The sequence below is a fragment of the Anas platyrhynchos genome, chromosome 3 (assembly GCF_047663525.1).
Source record: "Anas platyrhynchos isolate ZD024472 breed Pekin duck chromosome 3, IASCAAS_PekinDuck_T2T, whole genome shotgun sequence".
Lineage (NCBI taxonomy): Eukaryota > Metazoa > Chordata > Aves > Anseriformes > Anatidae > Anas > Anas platyrhynchos.
In genome coordinates this window covers 90,791,195-90,815,475 of record NC_092589.1, presented here as the reverse complement: position 1 = coordinate 90,815,475, position 24,281 = coordinate 90,791,195, and the positions used below count along the sequence as shown (strand labels likewise).

At 37.5% G+C, this 24,281-nt stretch overlaps 1 protein-coding gene across 6 annotated transcripts in view; it reads left to right on the top strand.

Annotated features, from left to right (window-relative positions):
* Nucleotides 1-24,281, top strand: part of ADGRB3 (adhesion G protein-coupled receptor B3) — a 473,065-nt gene that overhangs the window by 221,669 nt on the left and 227,115 nt on the right. For all 6 annotated transcript variants that reach the window (XM_072036309.1, XM_027455045.3, XM_027455047.3 and 3 more), the window contains one exon: nt 17,235-17,429. In XM_072036309.1, coding sequence (XP_071892410.1) covers nt 17,235-17,429 — 195 coding nt within the window. The remainder of the gene's footprint in view (nt 1-17,234; nt 17,430-24,281) is intronic.

Here is a 24,281-nt window from a genome sequence, read left to right as displayed (position 1 = left end):
TCACAGAGCTGAACTGTGCCCAAGCAAATGTTCTTTTATGAAAAGCATGTCATATACTGGGATCCAAAGTACACAGATTCTGGACTGGAAACTTACAATTATACTAGTAAATAAGTGTCCAAGCATTAACATAAGCATTAACATAATCCGTGCAGTCATCTGCACTGTTTAATTGTTTATCTCTTAGCATATTCCCTGACATGATTTAAGACCATACCAGCAAGCACTCTTCCAAACAACAACTAACATCATTTACAAGACAGCATGGCAGAGAGACCATTCCCAGCAGGTAATAATCCCATCTTTCTCTTGGAGAATGAAAGGAAAGAGAATTTAGCTTGAGGGATACAAGCTGGCTTCACTCATTGGCCTCAGTTCTAGACAGTATCCCTGAGGCTTTTTTTTATCTACTTTTATTTATTATTTACAGTAAAAACATGTTATATTTTGCCAGTTTGGACTGAAGGCAGAGAATTTCAGAGCTTCATGTATTCATCAGTAAGACTGATGGAGTACTGTATGCAGTTATAGGCTCCCCAGTACAGAGAGTCATGCACATTCTGGAGAGAGTCTAATGAAGGGCCACGAAAATGATTAAGGGACTGGAGGCAGTGGACACGAACTGCAACACAGGAGGTTGTGTCTGAATGTCAGAAGACACTTCTTTACTGTGCAAGTGACTAAGCACTGGCACAGGTTATCCAGAGAAGTTGTGGATTCTCCATTTTTGGAGATCTTCAAAAGCCGACTGGACATGGTCCTGGGCAAGAGTTTCTAAGCGGTGAGGTTGGATCACAGAATCACAGAATGACCAAGGTTGGAAGGGACCTCTGAAGATCGTCTAATCTAACCCCCCTGCCAAACAGGATCACCCAGAGCACATTGCACAGTATGGAATCCAGACTGGTTTTGAATATCTCCAGAGAAGGAGACTCCACAACCTCTCTGAGCAACATGTTCCAGGCCTCTGTCACCTTCACAATAAAGAAATGCCCTCTCATAACCAGCTGGAACCTCCTGTACTTCAGTTTGTGCCTTTTGCCTCTCATCCTGTCACTGGGCACAACTGAAATGAGATCAGTTCCATCCTCTTGACATGCTCCCCTCAGATATTTATACACACTGGTGAGGTCTACCTTCAGCCTTCTCTTTTCCAGGCTAAACATGCCCAGTTCTCTCAGCCTGTCCTCACACAACAGTGCTCCAGTCCTCTCATCATCTTCTCAGCCCTCCTCTGAACTTGCTCCAGTAGTTCTATGTCCCTCTTGTACCGTGGAGCCCAGAACTGGACACAATGCTCCAGGTGTGGCCTCACCAGGGCTGAGTAGAGGGGGAGGATCACCTTCCTTGACCTGCTGGCAACATGCAGCCCAGGATACCGTTTGCCTTCTTGGCCACAAAGGCACATTGCTGACTCATGATCAGCCTGTTCTCCACCAGGACTCCCGGCTCCCTCTCTGCAGAGCTGTTCTCCAGAAGGTCGTATCCCAGCCTGTACTGGTGCTTGGGGTTATTCCTCCCTAGGTGCAGGACCCTGCACTTGCCCTTGTTGAACTTCATGAGGTTCCTCTCAGCACAACCCTCCACCTTGTTTAGGTCCCTCTGAATGGCAGCACAGCTGTCTAGAGTATCAGCCACTCCTCTGAGCTTTGTACCATCAGCAAACTTGCTGGTGGTGCACTCTGTTCCATTGTCCAGGTCATAGATGGATAAGTTGAACAACGCTGGACCCAGTACTGATCCCTGGGGGACACTACTAGCTACAGGCCTCCAACTAGACTCCACACCACTAAGCACAACACTCTGAGCTCTGCCATCCAGCCAATTATTAATCCATCTCACTGTCCACTCATCAGGGCCGTAGTTCCTGAGCTTGCTTATGAGGATGTTATGGGAGACGATGTCAAAAGCCTTGCTGAAGTCAAGGTAGACCACATCCATCACTTTCCCTTCATCTACGCAGTTAGTCATCTCACCATAGAAGGATATCAGATTGGATAAACATGATTTCCCCTTGGTGAATCTATGCTAACTATTCCTGATTACCTTCTTATCCTTCAGGTGCTTGGAGACAACCTCCAGGATGAGCTTCTCCATCACCTTTCCAGGGACGGAGATGAGGCTGACTGGCCTGTAGTTGCCTGGGTCCTCCTTCTTGCACTTTTTGAAGACTGGCATGATACTGGCTCTCTTCCAGTCCTCAGGCACCTCTCCAGTTCTCCACAACATTTCAATGACAGAAAGTAGCCTAGCAATAACATTGTCCAGCTCTCTCAGCATTCATGGGTGTATTCCATTGGGGCCCATGGATATGTGGATGTCAGGTTTGCTTAGCTGATCTTTGACTTGATCTTCTTCAACCAAGGGAAAGTCCTCCTTTCTCTAGACTTCCTCTCTTGTCTCCAGGGTCTGGGATTCCTGAGGGCTGAGCTTATCAGTAAAGTCTGAAGCAAAAAAGGCATTCAGCAACTCCAATTTCTCTGTATCCTTTTGTCACCTCTCATTCAACAGCAGGCCGACATTTTCCCCAGTCTTCCTTTTTTGTACTGATGTATTTGAAGAAGCCCTTCTTGTTGTCCTTGACATCCCTTTCCAGATTTAATTCCCACTGGGCCTTGACCTTCCTTGCCACATCCCTGCATACTCTGGCAGTGTCCTTGTATTCCTCCCAAGTGGCCTGTCCCTTTTTTCACATGCTGTAAACTTAGTTCTTTCTGAGCTTTGTCAGGAGCTCTCTGCTCATCCATGCATGTCTCCTTCCCCCTTTGCTTGCCTTCTTACTCATAAGGACGACCCCATCTTGAGCTTGGAGGAAGTGATGATTGAATACTGACCAACTATCTTGGACCCCCCTTATTTCCAGGGCCCTAACCCATGTCATTCTTCCAAGTAGATCCCTTAAGAGGCCAAAGTCTGATCTCCTGAAGTCTAGGGTTGCAGTTCTAATTTTCGCCCTGCTTCTTCCTCACAAGATCCTGAACTCCACTATATCATGGTCACTGCAGCCAAGGCTGCTTTTGGCCCTCACATCTCCAACTAGTCCTTCCTCATTTGTTAGTACAAGGTCCAGCAGCACACCTCTCTTTGTTGGCTTCTCTACCACCTGTGTCAATAAGTTATCATCAATACACTGCAGGAACCTCCTGGACTGTTTGTGCCTAGCTGTGTGTTCTTCCCAGCAGATATCAGGGCGGTTGAAGTCCCCCATGAGAACCAGCCTTATGACTGAGAAACTACTTGGAGCTATCTGAAGAAGGCTTCATCTGCCTCCTCTTCCTGATCAGGTGGCCCACAACAGTGTCAACCACAGTAGCCTGCCCTTTACTTCTTACCCATAAGCTCTCAACTCACTCTTCATTCACCCTTAGATGACCTCCAGAGGTCCCTTCCGACCTTAACCATTCTATGATTCTGTGATTCTATGACTGTGATTTATTTGCTTGCTCATTCAAAATTATGACTCTAGTGACTTCCATGTTCCAGTGGGATTAGCAATTCACACAAGGCAAAAATTCTATAACAGTAAATTCATAGTTTGTTACTCTAGCATCGATATGATTTTTACTTTCTTTCTAAAGATAACATTTTTTCTACAAATGTTAACAAAGCTTTTCACTGGATTTCCACATTAAGCCATAATTCTATACTATATCACATAGAATTTTACCACATTACCACAGGTGATTAACGCTGTAAGATCATTTCCTTAGTACATAAACACATATATGTACTCAGGTTGAACCAGGAGAGGTTTAGAAATTATGAGACATTTCTTCTCAGAAAGAGTGGTCAGGCATTGGAACAGGTTACCCAGAGAGGTGGTGGAGTCACCGTCCCTGGGGGTGTTGAAGGAAAGGCTGGATGTGGTGTTTAGGGACGTTTTAGTGGCTGACATTGGTAGTAAGGGGTTGGTTGGACCAGATGATGCTGAAGGTCTCTTCCAACCTTAATAATTCTATGATTCTATGATTTTATGATGCTGTATATAGCTACAGTAGGTTCACTGTCTCATACAGAAAAATTTTTGCATTTTTTCATTTTTTTTCTGTTACTCACCTGGAAGTGACATATAACAGATTTCAATCCTTAACAAGCAGTATTAAAGTAGCAGAAACCCACCCATGCTGCATGTTCTTCATCTTGAATTGAGACTTTTATGGAGACTAATATGCTAGCTATGCAAATCACAGAGAAATGGCACCATATTTTCATCTCAAAATCCGTTTGGAAGTCTATTTGCAAAACATGATGTGTCAGTAAAGTTAAAAATATATTCATAATACTAAAGATAATATACTTCGTTTTGCCTGTGTGCCAGGCAGAATTACTCTTCTACTCAGGACAGATATGTACTGGCACTTCAGATGCATAAGAAGGAAGGACTTTCCACTGTTCACATTAAATTGCCTACATATCTTTCTTTGAAACATATATCAATATTTGTGCTGGGTTTGGCTGAGATAGAGTTAATTTTCTTTGTATTACCTAATATGCTTCTATCTTTTGGATTTGTAATGAAAATATCATTGGTAACATGAATGTTTTAGCTGTTTTTAGCAGTGCTTGCACAAAGTTTTTTGTTTGTTTTTTTGTTTGTTTGTTTTTCTGTTTCTGAGAAAGCTGGGGTTGAGGGTGTACAAAAAACTAGGAGTGAACAGAACGGCTGACCCAAAGTGACCAAAGGGATATTCCATATCATATGATATTGTGCTCTGCAATAAAAACTTTGGGGAAAGTTTGCTAGGGTTGCTGCTGCTCGGGACAGGTTAAGCACTGGCGGCTGGTGATGAGCAGTTACATTTTGCATCTCTTGTTTTTCTTAGTTTTGTTTCTCTTTGTTTCTTTTTTCATTTTTTTTCCTATTAAACTGTCTTTTTCACAAGCCATGAGTTTTCTCAGTTTTATCTTTCTGTTTCTCAGAAACTCAGAGGTGCGTTAAACACTTAATACACCATTACAACAGTTTCAGAGTAATTAAAAATCTTTAATTAATACATATCCTCAGCATATACTTGAGATCAGGCTCTACTACACCTCCGTTTTTTTTTTTGTTGTTGTTGATGAGGAACTGAGGGAGACCAGTTAGGCAGAAAATAAATATTTCTGTACTTCCAAATTAATGTCTACCCACTGTTCCTTCGTAGTGTTTGTATTTCTTCATATCATAGCACAGAAAATCCCTGGTATGTTAAAAATATAACTACAGGACCTCTGAAGAGAATATGGAACATGATGAAACAGTGCAGGGGAATGGTTTAGCTTGTGGTGTGGTGACTGGCAGTTAGTTTGCATATTTGGAGGGCATGGTGTCCACCATTCATGTTGCTTGAACTAAAAACAGTTAAGAGGATGAAGCACCTAAGCTGTGCCACAAATGTACTCTTGTACTTTTGTTAGTTATTTTATCTTGTGTACTGTGCAATACAGGTCCCTTTTAAAACTTGGGATGATAATTATAATTTTGAATAACAGAATCAATTAGTCATGAATAATTTATCCAAAGTTTGGTACAAATCAGTCATCAAATGAATTCAACAAATATTGTTTGACTAGCTTATACAGCTGGTTGACTAATATGAAAAACTATCCACTGAACAAATTAATGGACAAAAACACCTAATAACCTCCTAGGGAGGTTATTGTACCCCTCTGCTCTGCCCTCATGAAAAAGACATGGACTTGTTAGAGCAGGTCCAAAGGAGGGCCATGAAGATGATCAGAAGGCTCGAGCACCTCACCCCATGAAGAAAGAGAGTTGGAGATGTTCAACCTGGAGAAGGCTCTGGGGAGACCACATTGTGGCCTTTCAATATTTAGAGAGTGCTTATGAAAAAGATTAACTTTTTACAGATAACTTTTTTTACAGATAGTGATATGCCAAGGAGGAATCATTTTAGACTGAAAGAGGGAAGATTTAGGTTAGGTGTTAGGAGGAAATTTTTATGATGGTGGTGAGGCACTGGAACAGATTGCCAAGAGAAGCTGTAAATGCCCCATCCCTGGAGAATTTCAAGGCCAAGTTCGATGGAGCTCTGAGGAAATGAAGTTGTCTAGTGGAATTCTTAGTGGCAGGTGTCCCTGCACTTGATGGGAAGGTTTGGACTAGATGGGTAATGGTTTCTTGGGAAGAGAAATGCCAGCTCTCCAAACATCCTCCACTTCTTCCTTCTTTACCCTAGCTTTTATTGATGAGCATGATGCCATATGATATGGAATATTTCTTTGGCCAGTCTGGGTCACCAGTCTGTACTGTCTGTATCTCCTCCCAGCTCCTGGTGCACCCCCAGCCTCCTCCTTGGCTGGGCAGCATACAGCAGAAGCAGAAGTGTAAACACTGCTCTGCAACAGCTAAATAAATACATGATGGTGTGCTGTCACCACTGTATTCATCAAAACTCTAAAACACTACAATCTAAAACACTAAAATCTAAAACACTAAACTCTAAAATCTAGAGTTGTGTGACCCTCTACAAAGAAAATTAACTCTATCCCAGCCAAATCCATGACAAGAATGTATTCTCCAAGTGTTGGTGGGGGTGTTTGTTTTTTGTTGTTGTTGGTGGTGGTGGTGATGGTGTTTTTGTTGTTGTTGTTTTGTTTTTTTTTTTCATTTCTCAGTTCACATCTTCTTGCAAGTTTCAGTCTTTTTTTTTTTTTTCCTCTATAGCAGTCTATAAAATAATCAAACATCAAGCTAACTGAGTTCTGGGTGTTTTGATCGAACTGAATTCAACCAGCACACATTGATTTGTGTGTTGTTTGTATTGTATGGTTGATTGTATGTGCAGATAATTTTTATACTGTGCTTTGATGTTTGTTGTTGTTGTTGTTGAAATTCAGTTCTTTTAGACAGTATAAAATCTTACCTGACCTGACCTGATAAGTAGAACTATTTGTACTACAACTGGGTGTGAGTACTTGAAGGTCCGAGAATAAAATCAGTGATTAGGAGCCCACAGCCCTACTTTGAATATATCAGAGGATTAAAAAAAAAAAAAAAAGTAATTGAAATAAGAGGTAATTGCATATTTCTACTCCTTAACAAGGAGTATTTCTTTACAAGGCTCTCAAAGTTTGTTATGCTACAAATAAGAAGACTGAGAAGCAAGACTCCAGCATTACAGATATCCTATGTAATCTTTTGTATCAACAACAGCTTCCGAGAAGAATAGCTAAATATTCCTTCATCTATTCTTAATTCATTCTACTGATGACAGCAACCTTAATAAAAATAAAATAAAATAAAATAAAATAAAATAAAATAAAATAAAATAAAATAAAATAAAATAAAATAAAATAAAAATCAATTAATTTTAAAGCACAGACAAACAAAGCCAAACAAAACCAAACAAAACCGAAAACAAGCAAACAAAAAAAGTGAGTGGGTGCTAGTGCAGAAATGGAAATGAGATTAAAGTTTGGTACATAAGAACAATGGATAATCATAGCTTATTGGATCTTTTTGAAATCAGTATCTGAAGACTGTATGACCACTTGTAATGAAAACCATAACTTAATGGAATAGAATCAACATCATATCTTGCTGGTCACCAAAAAGAGTGACTCCAGCTTTGAAATCCAGTATTTTGAAGTCCAAGAGTTGAGAGCTTTTTGAATGCTATGGGAAACAAGCTCGCTACCAAAATGTAAAGAATTTTATTCGTAGAAGTTTGAATTTTTGATCCAAACAATTTACATTTAAGCATTCAGAAACCCTTCTGCAGAGCAAGCAGACTAACTTTAAAGCACAAAAAATGGTTTACAAGATATGAGAGTATATGAAGTTGTTGGATAAGATGCTACCAAGCAGTATTAGAAATTGATTTTGCTTAAAAGGAAAAAATACTTGCATAAATTGGACTATTTTTCACTCTGTTGGAAAAATCCCACAGGATTTATTGGGTTTGAAATGAAGATAGTTTTGTAAGGGATCTGCTTAAATGATACTGGTTTCACTGCCTCACCTCAGACTGGAACAACCCTTCCTCTAGACTGGCTTTCAGACACTCTAGTTTGTAAGAGATTTATATTACACCCATGATTAATGAGGAAGACTAAAACTTTTTATGAAGACACTTTTTTTTTTCTTTTCTTAAGGTCATGTCTATATTATCAGAAATTCTCTATTAATATTGCTTGTCTTCTAAACCTATGCAGCATAATTTTCAAAACTGGACGATGAAATTCTACATTTAGTGTATTGGATAAAAATAATGTACTACTTTGTGCCTACTTCAGTTATGTAACACCTAAATCAGACATGCATTCTTGCAAATCTGGCTGATTTTCTCTCAGAAAGAGGAAGCTGGAAAACCAAAAACCCCTTAACTCTTGAGATTTAAGAAGGAGAAATCTGCATATGAAATATCACACTGTTGTCAAGATATTAACACTTATGGAGCTTGGGAACTTATGCAGGTGAATCTTTGCATATCAAAATGATAATATAGCCATAAAAAATGAATTTCTGCTGCTTCTAGTTCATACTATAATTTTGTTTCCCCTCTTTCCACAGCAGTGTTATTCACAATTTTGCAAGTGCTTGGCTAAAATGTAATTTGATAAAAAGAACTCTGAGGTGAATAATGATTTGCTCAGCTGCAGCTCATTAGAGATGATTTTGGTTTTCCAAATTATATTACAAGGGCAGCGTATCAGTCTGTCCATGCACTCCTTAGTGAAATGAATGCTTTACTCTGGGGATTCAAAGTCTTGATTTACTGCTTCTTTTTGCTAGTATAGTGCTTCATTTCTTTTTATATAGCTGCAGAGCAAAGCAGCCAGACTTAGATTTGTAGATTTGAATGTATAGGCCACAATAACAAAATTTGTCTTCTGCATCAGTCCATCCTATTGCTATATGCCAGCTCTTCATCTTCACCTTCGCAGCCTTTGAGTAGTGGAGTTATATTAGTAAATGATTTGCTTTCCTTGCCTTGCCTCTCATGTGATCTCAGAATCTGCTGGAGTCAGCTCTGTTTTGTCACCTCCATAACTAGACAGAGGGATGACAAACTGGTTCTCTGTTTTCTCTCATCATAAAACAATTGATCATGTGATTGTGGCAGGCAACAGTTTTCCTCTGCTTCACTAACACATTCCATAGCATAGGAGACACATTGCATAGGAGAAAATCTAAGCATTGGAAAAAAAAAAAAAAACTAATAGCTTCAGCATTCCTGTTTGCTTTGATGATAAAGTCAATCATTTGGTTGTGAGAAAACTCTGTCTGCCCTGCCAAACTCATTGCATAGACTGAAACGTTTTTTTTTTCTGTGTTTTATCACTATGCTATAAAATTAGTATGCCTTTCTCAGTTTCCTAACAGATCTGCTTCACTTTCTGTAAATAAATAAGCATTTTGCCAAAGAGAGGAAATCATCTACTCCATCCCAAGTGAATGGTTGCTTTTTCATAATTTTCATATTAAAATAGGTACCAAAATTAGCAGTTAGGATCAGAAGGACATGTCTTTGAAGCTACCACAGTACCTTCTGCATCCATGAAATTACAGTGCTTGATCTCACTAAAATACATATACATCCCAAGCCCAGAGATGCTATACAGTGGGAGAAAATATTTACCTTCTATTCTGCCTAACCATATCACAATTTAATTAAATCGGAATAAGTTGTTCTTCCTTTCTGTTTTTGACTGCTTTCTAATACACAAACAATCCCACTTGTTAAATTCCAATAAAAGTCCCCACTATCATCTCAGCATCCTCAGTCATCTTTCCACATCTGGTTTATGAAAGAATAATCTGTGTGTTAAATTAAATGTGCTCCTGTGGTTTCTACTGCCTCTGTGTTATGTAGAGTTCTGCTGCAGCAGTAAGCAACTGAGTGCTCCCCAATCACATTGATATTCCAAACCAAGCAACACTGCAGCCAACAGGTGAACTCCACTACAGTATGGCCAGAGGGAAAATGAGAAATGAAGGCCATTTAGGAGCTCAGTAAAGAAAGAATTCATCTAAATTTCCTTTAAAGCCTACCAGAAATGCAGGAACTTTCATTCCAACACAGCCTGCAGAATGACTGCAGGAATCTATCTAGACAGGTAGCGGCAAAGCAGTGGCCATAGCATGTTACACTTACTACACTCATTCCCCTGTTTGTTTTGTTTTGTTTTTGTTTGTTTGTGTTTGTTTGTTTTTGTTTTTGTTTTCTCTCTCTCCACTACTTCATTTGCTGCATTTCCCATCATGTCTAAACTCAGATTTGTTATGTATGTGAGATGCAAATGATTTTTCTCTTGCCTATTTCTTAATGCAGTATTCCCATGTAGAATTTAGGGCTCCCACATAATGCTAAATCTCCTTGAAAGAACCATTCTTGTTTGTCCTGCAAACAGAACTGAGCATGATTCTGATGGCTCTATAGAAACACATATTCAAATAAATATGTAAATTCCATCAGTAAAACAGAGCTTTGTTTTAAGGACACATACTAAATACAATGACCATGTATTATAAAAAAAAAGAAGACAAGTCATTTGTAGTATGTACTTTTGTGACCTCCATTCAGTCAATATGGAGAGCCAGGAGACCTTACCTCAAGCAATGTTACGTCTGTCATAAAACGAAAACAAGACTCTCAGAATCATCGTTCTCTTTTCTCTCAACTCTTGCTCTTGTCATGTTGCATTACACATAGATAACACAAATCTTGAAGGCATGCCCTCTGGTTAAAAAAAGAAACAACAATAACAACAACAAGCTCTCTCACACAACATGCCAACGTGAGCAGGATTTAATCACAGATAACTGGAGCATTGAATAGTGGTACTTAATAAAATAATAATATAAATCCTGGTTAACAAGCAGTGATCAATATAAGAAAGAAAAATGTACACCCCAATCAAGTCAGCTATTTAATGATTATTCACTCTTCATCCTTAAAGCTATTTGTCGCTCTACTGAAGAGCAGCTTTATAAATTTCTTATTCAAATATTTTGTTGAATCTATGAAGAAATATAAATACTAAAACTTTATAATGACTTTTCCTGTCATCTGTTTGGTGAATTAAAGACTAGAATAAGTGACAATATTAATGATGACAATTAAAAAAAAAAAAATAGAATGAGTTAAAGTAGCAAAAAAAATATCTTAATCAAAATAATAGACTTTCTGTGAAAGATGTAGAGAAAGAGGGCACGGAAAGAACCAAGCATCCCTCTGAGCCACTGACATTCTTCTTCCACAGATGCTACATGATTTTTTTTCATAGATACTTCAATACGCGTTATCACATATAAAAGAATGCAGACGTTTCTCTGGCATCTTTAAGAGATGCCTTATATCAGGGTCTAGAACAGCACAAGATTCTGTGCTGTTAAGCTGGCACTTTTTCTTCAAAAAAATAAAATAAAATAAAATAAAAAAATCAGTGCTTTGATGAACATTTTGCCTAAAAACAGTTGAAGGCAAATTTGAGTGGGACAACTGTTTGTATACAATGAAGCAAACCTCATTTTCTTTTCATCAGTGTAAATTAGGAATAAGTTCCTTAAAGCACAGGGTTGCAGCGATTTGGGCTGAATGCAAAGAGGCAGACTGATGCACAGCATCTGCAGAAACTTGGTGCAGCAGATTTCTTGTTATAACAGCAGATAAATGTAAGAAGGTAAAAAGTTCAGTTTTAAGTCTTTCCTTGTACTTTCATATTTCTGGTTGTGATAGTTTGGGTTTCAAATTATTTGCAGGGACTTATTACAGAACTATAGGACAGAAAGAAAATTCATGAGGTCAACAGCATCAGCTATATTTGCATTATTTCAGCTTTTTGTTTTTCTTGAGTGTTACTAAAGCCTTTAGTGTAGAAGACTGCATAGTCTCTTCAGGTAAAATATGGTGCATCACTTCCTTTACAGTTGAGAAGTTTTCTTTAATTTGTATCTTTAATCTTCCTTGACACAATGTATGCCAATTATTTTTCTTTTTGCCTTTTCTATTATAAGCAAAGGGAATGTATTATTTCCTCTCTTCATAAACTGTTTATTTATTTATCTGTTATCATGACCTAGATTAAGACTGCTAACTAATTTCACTGATGACAAAGTAGGAAATTACTTTGTATTCCTTTAGCAAACTCCTTCATAAAAATGTGTGGAAGAAGGAAGACTCTTATATGAAATTAGGTTATAAATATTCAAGTGCATGTTTGAAGATGCATATCTTTATCTTTATACCCTACTCTATTTCTTTTAAAAGATGGCTGAAATTGTATTCTTTAACCCTGAAACTGCCTTAAAAAATAGTAAGCAGTTAATTATGTTAATAGATGAAACTTCTAGATTCTGCATTTCTGAAATACTTAAAAGATTGTCTGCTGATGATCAGTAAACATGTCCTGTATTGATATCTTCCTCAAATATGAAAGGGAAAGCTTTCTCAAAATGACATCACATTATAGTTTACATATCAGCGTGCTGCATAAGTTCAGTTCAGTATTATACCTGTGGGAATATTTCAGCTGCCAAAAAAATATATTTTCTGCATTTTTATTGATATGCCTCACTTTAAGTGTACAGGTCTCAGTGCTGGTAACTATAAAAGTAAATTTAATGCAAAATCATCACTTAATATTTATGGAGGGGGTACTGCAAATTCTAGCCTCAAGATCAGAGGCCATATAGGCCATGTAACATGATTCAGATCGTTTAAGATAACATTTCAGGTGACTTGGGTTGTTCTCTAGAGGAACTTACACTCTCAAGAGCTTTTAGGTTTTTAATACAATTGAGTAACTCAGGTGACTTTCACAGGTGATCTGAATATTCCTTCCTTTTCTGTGTCTTAATAGCTTTATGAAAAATGTTTTATAAAATACTAGTGTTGGGTTGTGGAGGTGCAAATCAAAATGGTTTGCAGATTATGAGTAATTTCAAGACATATGTTTATTTCAAAGTATTTTTCCTCACTTCTGTCTAAGTCTTCCTAATTCAAGTTCTTAGACTCCCTACATCATAAAAAGTACATCATTAGTAATGTCAAGACATGGACTCAACATAGTATTAAAAATAATGGAAAAAGGATGATGGTGTAGTTATTCTTCAAATTATCCATTCTTTTCAATCTTTTATAGGTTTCTTGAGGGTTCATTGTTTTCTGTCCTTTCAGACCATGTCTAGCTGCTTGTTTGCAGTAATTATTATGCAGTAATAATTTTTTACTCTAAAGCTAGGGGCCTAGTAGCTCTGACTTTGTAAAGAATCATTTTTATTTTGTCCTACTTTTTCATAAATCAGGAAACAAAGGCAGCTGGACCCTGAGTCAAAGTCCAGTTAAACATTTCAGTAATTTTTCAAGTATATAGCCATATAGTGCATGCATTTAAAGGTTGGACTGACAACTGAAGTATCACTTTAACAGCTGCTTCATTTCACTATCTCTTGGCTCATAAACTTTATTTTTAATGAGCCTGCCTGTAAGACCACTAAAAAATGACCTTCACAGAGAGCTACAAGGATCTACAGTGGTGACCAAAAATAGCTATCTTGGAGAATGTGTAATATCACAGTGAAAATAGCATGGAAAGTAAGCAATGTGGTGATAAAGACATCATACCAACTGCTGATGAAGAAATTCTATATTTTCACACTGAAATACTCTTGTGGTAGCTGTGCAAGTAATCCGGGAGACTTTACTTTCAAACCTTACTACTCTGGACCTCTTCATTAGCTTTAATAGTGCTACACCAGTTTACGTTAACTGAGTAATGGCCTGTGATTTTTGAAGTTGTGTCTATGAGCTGATAATAAGGAGACTGCTTTCCTGCCAATCCATTTTTTTTTTAATGGCTGTAATCAATCTTTCAATTAATTGACTAATTTTCACCCACTTTCCTTATCTAAACACATTGTAAGCTTCTTTCTTTTTTTCCCCCCTTTATTTTTTTTTAAACGCTACTGTAAGGGTATGCTGCTGTAATATGTTTCTGTAGCTAAGGAACTTCACTATTATGCTTCACTGATGTGCTGTTTGAGAGTGGGAAGAAAAGGTCCTCATCAAGCTGTGCAAGAGTGATGTGACCTAAGGGAGATAGGGTACTTTTGCTGGGAAGCTGAGTTTTCTGTGTGTGTTATTAAAAAATAAATTAATATATATTTTTTTAAAGTTCCAAATTGAGCTGTAATTTTAATAGCCAATAATTCTTAGGTAGTTTCAATCACCTGCAGCACAACTCTATGAAGTAGGTGTAATAATGTAGTCTTGCAGCACTGTGGGCACTTGGTAGACCATTTTTACCACTGTGTCCAAAAGCAATCAAAATATCTTGATGAAAGTACTAAAGGGTATACTATAGCTCCAAATTGTGCTGCTAGAAGTCTGTAAAATTTTTCATTGAAAACAGATCTTTACACAGTTTTCCTTATTCAAAAGCTTCACCCAGGAATATTTTAATTTATTATTTGCATTCAGAAAGTGGCTGAGAGCAAGACTTCTGTCCAAAACAAATAACAAATTGTCTCTATTGAATCATAGAATTGAATCACAGGCTTTGGTTGGAAGGGACCTTAAAGATCACCTAGTTCCAACCCCCCTGCTATGGACACCTCCCCCTAGACCACGTTGCTCAAAAACCCATCCAACCTGGCCTTGAGCACTTTCAGGGGTGGGACAAATATCTTAAAAATGTGAGATTTGCTGTTGCTACATCTTTAAAATGTGAGCTTAACAAGAGGATGGAAAAAACAAATTGGGGGTAGTATAAATACAGATGGATGGAAAGGAAGCAAAATAATACTATATGAAATAGTTTGCTAAGTAGTCTTGCAGCTTTCCTACTAGCTTTTTCTATAGGCATAAAAGTGCAGGATAGTTTTTATGAAGAATGATCACTGTTGCTGTTACTTGAATTAAAAGAACCTCTGTCTTTAAATTGTGTGATGCCTTTTCCCACATTACATGTATGTGTTAGATTTGAGAGATCTGCTTTATGGACTGCCTTGTGTGTTGTTTTTCGTGCTTGACCAAAACATGATAATATTGTTAATCCTCAAAAGCTGCAAATATGCTGTGGGGATAGTGAGCATCTGGACAGAGTTCCAGCAATAGTTCCATTATTCTGTGTTACTGTGGTAACTGATACTCTTTTAATTTGCCACCTAGACACAATGTATGATAAGATAAAGCAAATGGCAGAATTTCAGAGGAAAAAGAAAATCTAAAATAATCACAAATAAAAATCTTTGTTACTTCTTTCATTTATTCCCGAGAAATTAGAAGTCCATAATGTTATTTATACAATATCAGATCCCTGAAGTTACTCTAATGAATTCTCTTTTATTTTTTATCTTTTTCTCTACTGTTATTTTCCTTCAAGATTACTTTCAAAGCCTCCTAAAAAAATGAATAGAAACTGCACAAAAGGATTTCTGCAATTAAATTTATCTGCTTTTTTTTTTTTTTTTTTTTTTTTTTTTTAAGACTGAGGGTGGTATTTCTGCTGAAATATTTGTAAAAAAAAAAAAAAAAAAAAAAGACTGACTTAATTCTCCTCACTGATTATGTATTTATTTATTTATTGAAAACATTTGATTGTAAAGTGATGCTTGTAATTACTTACTCCTGTAGAGTAGATTCATTCCTTGTCCATTCTGCCACCAGCTGGTGTATATCCAAGGCAACCCAAGGGCTTCATAAAGTTGTTCATAAAGTCTTAAGTCTTCAAGTCTTAAGTCTTAAGACTTCATAAAGTCTTAAGTATTTCTAGGGTGTGGACAAGATTGTTGTGGTCCATAACAATCCCCAGCTGCTGTAAAGACAACTTAAGGCTGTAGACATAATTCGAAGCAGACACTTAGGCCGGATCCAGATGTTTTACAGGTATCTAGGCTATTTCAAAACCAGTTGAGAATGGAACTAAAGAATGTAACAGGTATTTAGATCATGTACATCAGAGAATGATTGAATTTTTTACATTACTGTCACAAAATTTATTTTGAACCATTTTAATCAATGTACTATTTCTTACTACATTCTTTGGGTTTTTTGTTTGTCTTTGTTGGTTTGTTTCTTAAGTGAAGCCTCACATATCCACACCAAGTGGCTGGGGAGGTGTGGAAGTGACAAAAGGTATCACACCCCTTCCTTCCACTTCACCACCATACTACATTACCTTAGTCATCCTGTCCAGTAATAAGGCCAAGCTAAAAATAAATTGAAGTTACGTTTGAAGAGATGATATTGGCAGTTGAATAGAATTTTCTCTTGAGCCTTCCTGCTTATGTTGATGTCTCTCTCGGGTCACTTATCTTTTATTTAATTTAGCTACAATTTGTAAGAACTTATGTTTATTTTGTGTTTATTTTAGAACAGGTTTTTAAACCACACTCTCTTTTTTAGCTTTGGCTGGTCTTGTGACATCTTTGTAATACACTATGCATCATCTCTTGATGTTGAGTCAATACTAAGAGCTAATCAGATCCACAGTTCACTTTCTTGTCAGGAGAATTCTTCTACCAGCAGATGCATTTTGGATTCCCCTTACTTATCACTGGCCCTGTACAGGCCTGCTGGAAGAACTACAACTGGAATAGGCTTCCTTGGCAGATATATAAAAGCAAATCATAATTCTGAGCTTTGTATTTCCTGGGAAAAAAAAAAAAAAAAAAAAAAAAAAAAAAAAAAAAAAAAAAAAAAAAAAACAGGAACAACATTGTTCCAAGTTAGCTCCTTTGTCCTGTTAGTACTAGAGAAGAGAGCACCATCAGAACCTCCTATTCTATCCAAACCTTCACTCTTGTGAAGCCCACTAGCTAAGCTGGGCTGGCAGAGATGAAGGGTTTATTCTTCCCCAGAATAAACTAAATTATAACATTTAGCATTTACCCCTTTCAGAGCTCTCAGTTGTTTAATGAATGGCAGTATTAGTTGTGCATCTGTTCTGGAGAAGACTAATTTATTGAAACATCGCAACAGTAGGTTAAAGCCACAATCCAGCCTATGGTATTCCTTAAAAACATGGATGTTGAGAAGGTATTGATATCCAAAGGGAAGTTAATGGATGAGCTGTAACACCTTCAAATCTTTCATTAAAAAATCCATGATTCTGTGATAAATATAAAAATTTCATCACCATGATCTGCTAGTATTTTGGCTACTCTTTAACTAGATGAACTATTTATAATTTCTTTACTATTTAACATATTTGGTTGTGTTTAGAATTTATCATATCTTTTTCTCAGTAAAGTAGGTTCTGATATTCATTTTGTTCTTTTGCTACAGATTAAAGAGCATCTCGCAAAGGGACAGAGGATGTTGGCTGGTGATGGCATGTCCCAAGTAACCAAGACACTATTGGATTTAACTCAGAGGAAAAACTTTTATGCTGGAGACCTTCTAATTTCTGTGGAAATTCTCAGAAATGTTACAGACACATTTAAAAGAGCAAGTTATATCCCTGCATCTGATGGGGTACAGGTAAGAGAATATAAAAAGGATAATGATTCAACTAATGGAGTTTGTCAGTATACTGGATGTCACCTATTTGTGCCACTGGGAAAATTATTTTTTCTGAATTTTTTCTGAATGATAGACATACACATTGGTCACTATAAAACTAATACAAGTGTAAAATAGGAAAAGACTCAACAACACTTAATTAAAAAAAAAAAAAACAAACACATAGCTTATGAAAAATGTAAAATTATTTCTTTATGATGTTTATTTCCATGTCAAGGTTTGGTTTGATTGCTAGGGGCATGTTGGTATTTTTTTGCCCTAAGCAAAGTGGTTTTTGTTCTTGTTCCTTTCAGTTAAAAATCTATTTACAGTGTTTAGTTATGTAATTCTGGGATTGTTTTTTCAGTTTGAATAAATAAACCTAAATAGAAGTGCACAGGGTTAGTGAATAGTCCATTTGATATGAATTTACTATTTCATATGTTATATTAACTCTTCTTGTGTAGGCCAACTAAATCAGATAACAGAGATAACAACACTATAATTATTTCTACTTAATGGGCTGGACAACTCATTCTGCAATGTTCGTTAAAATAAATATTTTACAGGACTTCTGGATCAGGATCTATATCTGGGAATTTTAGATGTTTTTAAAAGACCATAAATGTACTTAAAAATAATAGTAAGATGGTAAATGTATGTATCATTTATGAAAAGAGACTTTCATGTCTTCTTTCAAAAGACTTTCATTCATAAATTAATAATGAAGATTTTAGTGAAGATCATATGTATGTATTTGCTTATGTAAAGGTAAAAATATATCATAAATATACTTTGGACCCTATACATGCAGATAAGCATGTATATAGAGGTATGTGTATGTACCTTAGAAAAGACAAGTTTTTCAGAGTTAAGTTTTCAAGAGCTTGCTATTATATTTTCAGTTTTCTTGTGTATCTATGCACAGAGAAAAATGAGCTTCCGCATAAAAGTAATGTCTATTATGTTGGCATTCAGCTAGCTGAAGGTTATATAGTTTAAACAGTGTTTCCCAAAAAGTATTTTGGCTGGACATGTTGTTGTTGTTTGTTTGTTTGTTTGTTTGTTTTATTATTCAGATGAGTTTAATATATTTACACAAAATTTAACTATTAAATGGAGTATTATTTGCTGCAAACTTTTCACACATTCTACAGTCTGACAGTCCAATGTGACTTCTTCATCATTCACAGGAACTATAGAAATCTTTGGTAGAACCAGGCTCAAGAATCTGCTTGACATGATGGTTTAGCTCATGGTCTTAGCAGAGCAGGTCATTTGGAATTTACATAAATTAGAGAGAATATGATTTCTCACTGATGAAAATGCCAAAAGTTCGGTTCAGTTCAGCAATGTTTCCAAAAATCTTAACAGTATTTTGGCAGGACTGCCTTGGAGAAGTTATTTGCACTATTTACATAATTGTAAATTAATCATAATTAAGTGAAGGAAAAAAAAAAAAAAAAAGAGGGCAAAAATTGTTAGGGCATATTATTAAAGAAATAAGGAAGGATTTCTCAAATCAAAGAAATAATTGCCTAAATACCAAAATACCAAATACTATCTGGGGAAATAATAATAGTAATAATAATAAATTTCAGAAGACAAAATCAAAAAGTTACACAAATTTAAAGCTTAGGTAAAATTCTTAAAACTACTGCAAAGTGTTCAGGAAAATATGTAAAATCAGAATGATTCACTTTTCCACAGGGAATATGTTAAGTTCTTGTTACTGACTTTTTACAATATAAAATGACATCCTGCCTCAGTAACATCAGTGTTTTACAGTCAGTTCCTGAGAAAAGGGGATATGCTCTTATGTAAACATGAGTATCTTTGCACCATAATCATATCTTTCATTTTCACTGTCACATATGTTCATACTTTTTAGTCCATCATCAAAGTATATGAAAAAAGGATGAAAATTAAATTATTTTTCTCAAAAAAAAAAAAAATATTTAAGATTCTTCATTCTGCAGTAGCTGTGTGGTGTTCTATTTTTTTTTTTTTTTTTTTTTTTGCATTAATAAAAACTAGAATCTCTACGTGCTTTTTAAAAAAAAAAAATCTCAGAAAGTCATAATTTATCATTCCACCTGGTGTCAGAAAAGTAGATTCTGAATTATGAGTAATAATATTTTTAAGATCCATACAAAAACAACAGCCTAAGACCTATAATTTCTTCTTAGACCGTTATCTCTTTTCACACTTACACTCAATTTAAACTGAAAAAAGAAGTGTATTTATCTGAGTATATTTGTTTTTTACAAATTCCATCCATTTGCATAGTCCCTCTACAGTCTTTGGTTTACATCCAGTATGAATATTCATGAATACTGCAAATGATGTGATTCAGCGACTCCATAATGAAAAGAATGAACAGAAAAGTGAGATCAAATTTGAACAGCTTTTAGGGCTAATTACTCAAAATGAAGATTCCTCTACCTGACGTGCTACATAGAAAGTGCCCCTTCTTTAGACAGACAGATCCTAAAGTATTTGTGTCTAGTACCATATGACTGTTTTTGCATACTTTAATCTTTTTACAATGATTAGGTTTTACATATATGCTTTGTATACAGTGTCAGGAAGAAAAATAAGCATACATGAGGAAGTTAAACAATATAGAATGATGTTTCATCAATGACTTAAAATAGCAGCACCATAGCAAAAGTAGCAGCAAATAGATTTACATAATTATTCTACAAGCAAGATCTTTCCTCAATATGGGTGTTAAATCAAAATGCATCATGTGGGTACACTGACACTATTTGCTATGAGATGGCCACTCTGCAATTACTTGTGTAAGAAATATGTTACCTAGAAGATAAATATTTTTTTTTAAAAGTACTTTAAAAAAGTCAGTGTAAGTCAGATAGAGCCTTCCTGTACCTAAAGGGGGCCTACAAGAAACTTGGAGATAGACGCTTTGTCATGGAGTGTAGTGATAGGACAAAAGATGATAGTTTTAAATTAAAGAGGGTAGGTTTAGATTAGATATAAGGAAGAAGTTCTTTACTGTGATGGTTCTGAGGGACTGGCATAGGTTGCCAGAGAAGCTGTGGATGCCCCATTCCTGGAGGCGTTAAAGGCCAGGCTGAATGGGGCTTTGGCAACCTGGTCTGATGGGAGCTGTCCCTGTCCAGGGAAGGGGGATTGGAACTAGAGGATCAAAGTGAGAGTCAGCATAAGCAGGCAAGAGGAACAGCCACAGACTTGTAGCTAAAATGCAAAAAGTAGATTTATTCTTGTTACCTCGCCAACTAGGTAATCCCTGAAGCAGCACCAGAGCAGAGGAACACAAGCACAGGCACGCAAGCAGGAATGCAGAAACCACTCAACAGGGTTCATGCTAGGAGGTCATTGGCCTACTGGTCTCACCTGTTGTACTGAGAGTTTGTGCAGGTGCAGTTTTTACCACCATACTGTGATTCTCACTGTGCTTCTTTGAACTGCTCTGTACCAAGGCTGGGAGCTCAAGCACATCTGATAGAGCGCCTCCAAGTCCACCAAACACCTCTGTTATCTATGCACAAATGTGCTACTTGTCAAACACACAGAGCACAAACAGCAGCAGACATAATTTATATGTTTTTCTACATTGATGCTTCCCAAACTTTGCACATTCCCAGCTGCAAGGTCACTTGAGTGTATTTACAATCCTCCTCGCCAGTTTTCTGTTCCGATCCCATCCTCCTCATCAGTCTTCTGCCTTTAACCCATTCCTTCCAACAACCTTTAAGGTCCCTTTCAGCTGAAACCATTCTATTATTTCTATTACCATTCTATGATAATCCGTATATGTTAACCACAAGGACCATCACTGTCAGTGAGGAATTAACAGGATTGCCCAATGCTTTTTTTCCCCCAGTTTACATTTTCCACACACACTCCTGATGCTGAAGTCTAAAAGTAGAGGTGACTTTAGGCTATTCATTAATTCTTCCTAGGGAGGAATTCTGTAACCATATAAAAGGATTTATGACAGCTTTATGCCTGCAGAGAGGGTCAAAGAATTTAAACTGGAACACAGAACTGCATCCATTGTATTACAAAAGAAAAAGATTGAAAGGGAGGAAATTAAATTAGGAAAACATTATTGTCCATTCCCGACTGTAACTGGCATTCTCCTCAGAAAAGCCTTGGCAAAAATAAAGGACTTCAAAATTTGGCTCTGGCTGTTGCAGCATTTTCTATAGCAGCCAGTTCAGCAATACACAACCCTGCTATGAAAGGAAGGAGGAACCTGATGCTACAAGGAGGTCCTGTGTTTACTGTAGTAATACCATCATATTACATCCAAATAATGCTTCCAAAATTTAGCCTTCATAGCTGTCAATCATTTTACTAAAGGGCAATGTTGCTTCTCACAGCATTAAGGAAATGAATAAGGAAATAGTCAAAGTAGGTAAAAGACTTTTTAACCTCTATTCAACTGTCATATTTTGGAGTGCATCTCCATGTCTTCAATTATAATCTTCAATTCATTATTGAAGAAGCAAAGCCATTTAATCATCTGTTTAATTCACAAAGCACTGATATTGCTGACTGAAAAATCTTCAAATATCTCAAATCTTCAAATAGCCTCCACAGCTACAATAAATGTGACATATTAGGAACTGGAGTAGAGAAAAAAGAAAGAACCTAAAAATCAAGATGTTCTTGTCACTAGGTTCATAAACAACATTAATGGTTTATTAGCTAGTAACGGTAGTACAAAGTGTATCTTAGATCAGTTATTATTGCTCATCTCTTGTTTTACTTGAGTTTAGAATGATTTATATATTTTTTTTCATATACGTTACTATTAATTGATGAGTACTTTAATGCTTTCATGTAACTAACAGTAAACACAAAATTTAACACATAGGATTATTAGCAAAACTATATAATTTATCATCAGCAAGCAATGTATCATGTATACCTCCTGAGTGTTTTTCAGGCAATCTAGACTACTCTCAGATATATCTGTTTGCACAGACATGGATTCTTATGCAGCTAGCACTCATACTGTTTCTGCATGGGAACGCTGGTTGCATGTAGTGCAAAACTAACTTTGAACCAGTTCCTTACCATGGTAAATTGTCCCACACTGAACATGTTAATGCATCTAGACTGCTACTGGCACTAACAAGTTAGCTAAAATTTTTGTCCACTGCATCTCCAGAGTATTACATTGGAAGAATGCAGAACTATCATGCTTTAAAAAGTATCTTCTGGGTGAAAAATAAATAAATAAAAGTGAGAGCCAACTCTTCTTAGTAGAACTCTTTTCCAAAATCATAGTGTCCTAGAGTAGACATAGTGCCATGAAACTGCTTTGGCCAGTACAGTTTATTTTACTTTAGGGACCAATAAAGCTGTACTTTTTTTTTTTTTTATGAACATTTATATAATTACAATTTGCCAACCTGGTTAAAATGGCAAATCCTATGTAAGGAATACTAAGCTTAACTCACAGAATCACAGAATCACAGAATCTCTAGGTTGGAAGAGACCTCAAGATCATCGAGTCCAACCTCTGACCTAACACTAACAGTCCCCACTAAACCATATCCCTAAGTTCTACATCTAAACGTCTTTTGAAGACTTCCAGGGATGGTGACTCAACCACCTCCCTGGGCAGCCTGTTCCAATGTCTAACAACCCTTTCAGTAAAGAAATTCTTCCTAACATCTAACCTAAAACTCCCCTGACGCAACTTTAGCCCATTCCCCCTCGTCCTGTCACCAGGCACATGGGAGAACAGGCCAACCCCCATCTCGCTACAGCCTCCTTTAATATACTTATACAGAGTGATAAGGTCACCCCTGAGCCTCCTTTTCTCTAGGCTGAACAAGCCCAGCTCCTTCAGCCGCTCCTCATAGGACTTGCTCTCCAGGCCCCTCACCAGCTTCGTCGCCCTTCTCTGGACCCGCTCAAGCACCTCGATGTCCTTCTTGTAGCGAGGGGCCCAGAACTGAACACAGTACTCGAGGTGCGGCCTCACCAGAGCCGAGTACAGGGGGACGATCACCTCCCTAGCCCTGCTGGTCACAGTGTTTCTGATACAAGCCAGGATGCCGTTGGCCTTCTTGGCCACCTGAGCACACTGCTGGCTCATATTCAGCCGACTGTCCACCATCACTCCCAGGTCCTTCTCTGCCTGGCAGCTCTCCAGCCATTCCTCTCCCAGCCTGTAGCTCTTCTTGGGGTTATTGCGCCCCAGGTGCAGGACCCGGCACTTGGCCTTGTTGAACTTCATACAGTTGACCTCAGCCCATCGGTGCAGCCTATCCAGATCCTCCTGCAGAGCCTTCCTACCCTCAAGCAGATCGACACACGCACCTAGCTTGGTGTCATCTGCAAACTTACTGAGGGTGCACTCAATGCCCTCATCCAGATCATTGATGAAGATGTTAAAGAGGACCGGCCCCAGCACCGAGCCCTGGGGGACGCCACTAGTGACTGGCCTCCAACTGGACTTGGCTCCATTTACCACAACTCTCTGGGCCCGGCTATCCAGCCAGTTTCTAACCCAACGAAGCGTGCGCCAGTCCAAGCCAAGAGCAGCCAGTTTCTTGAGGAGAATGCTGTGGGAAACGGTGTCAAAAGCCTTGCTGAAGTCAAGGTAGACCACATCCACAGCCTTTCCCTCGTCCACCCAGCGCGTCACTTTGTCGTAGAAGGAGATCAGGTTCGTCAAGCAGGATCTGCCTTCCATAAACCCATGCTGACTGGGCCTGATCGCCTGCTTGCCCTTCAAGTGCCGCATGATGACTCCCAAGAGGATCTGCTCCAGGAGCTTCCCTGGTACTGAGGTCAAACTGACCGGCCTGTAGTTCCCCTGGT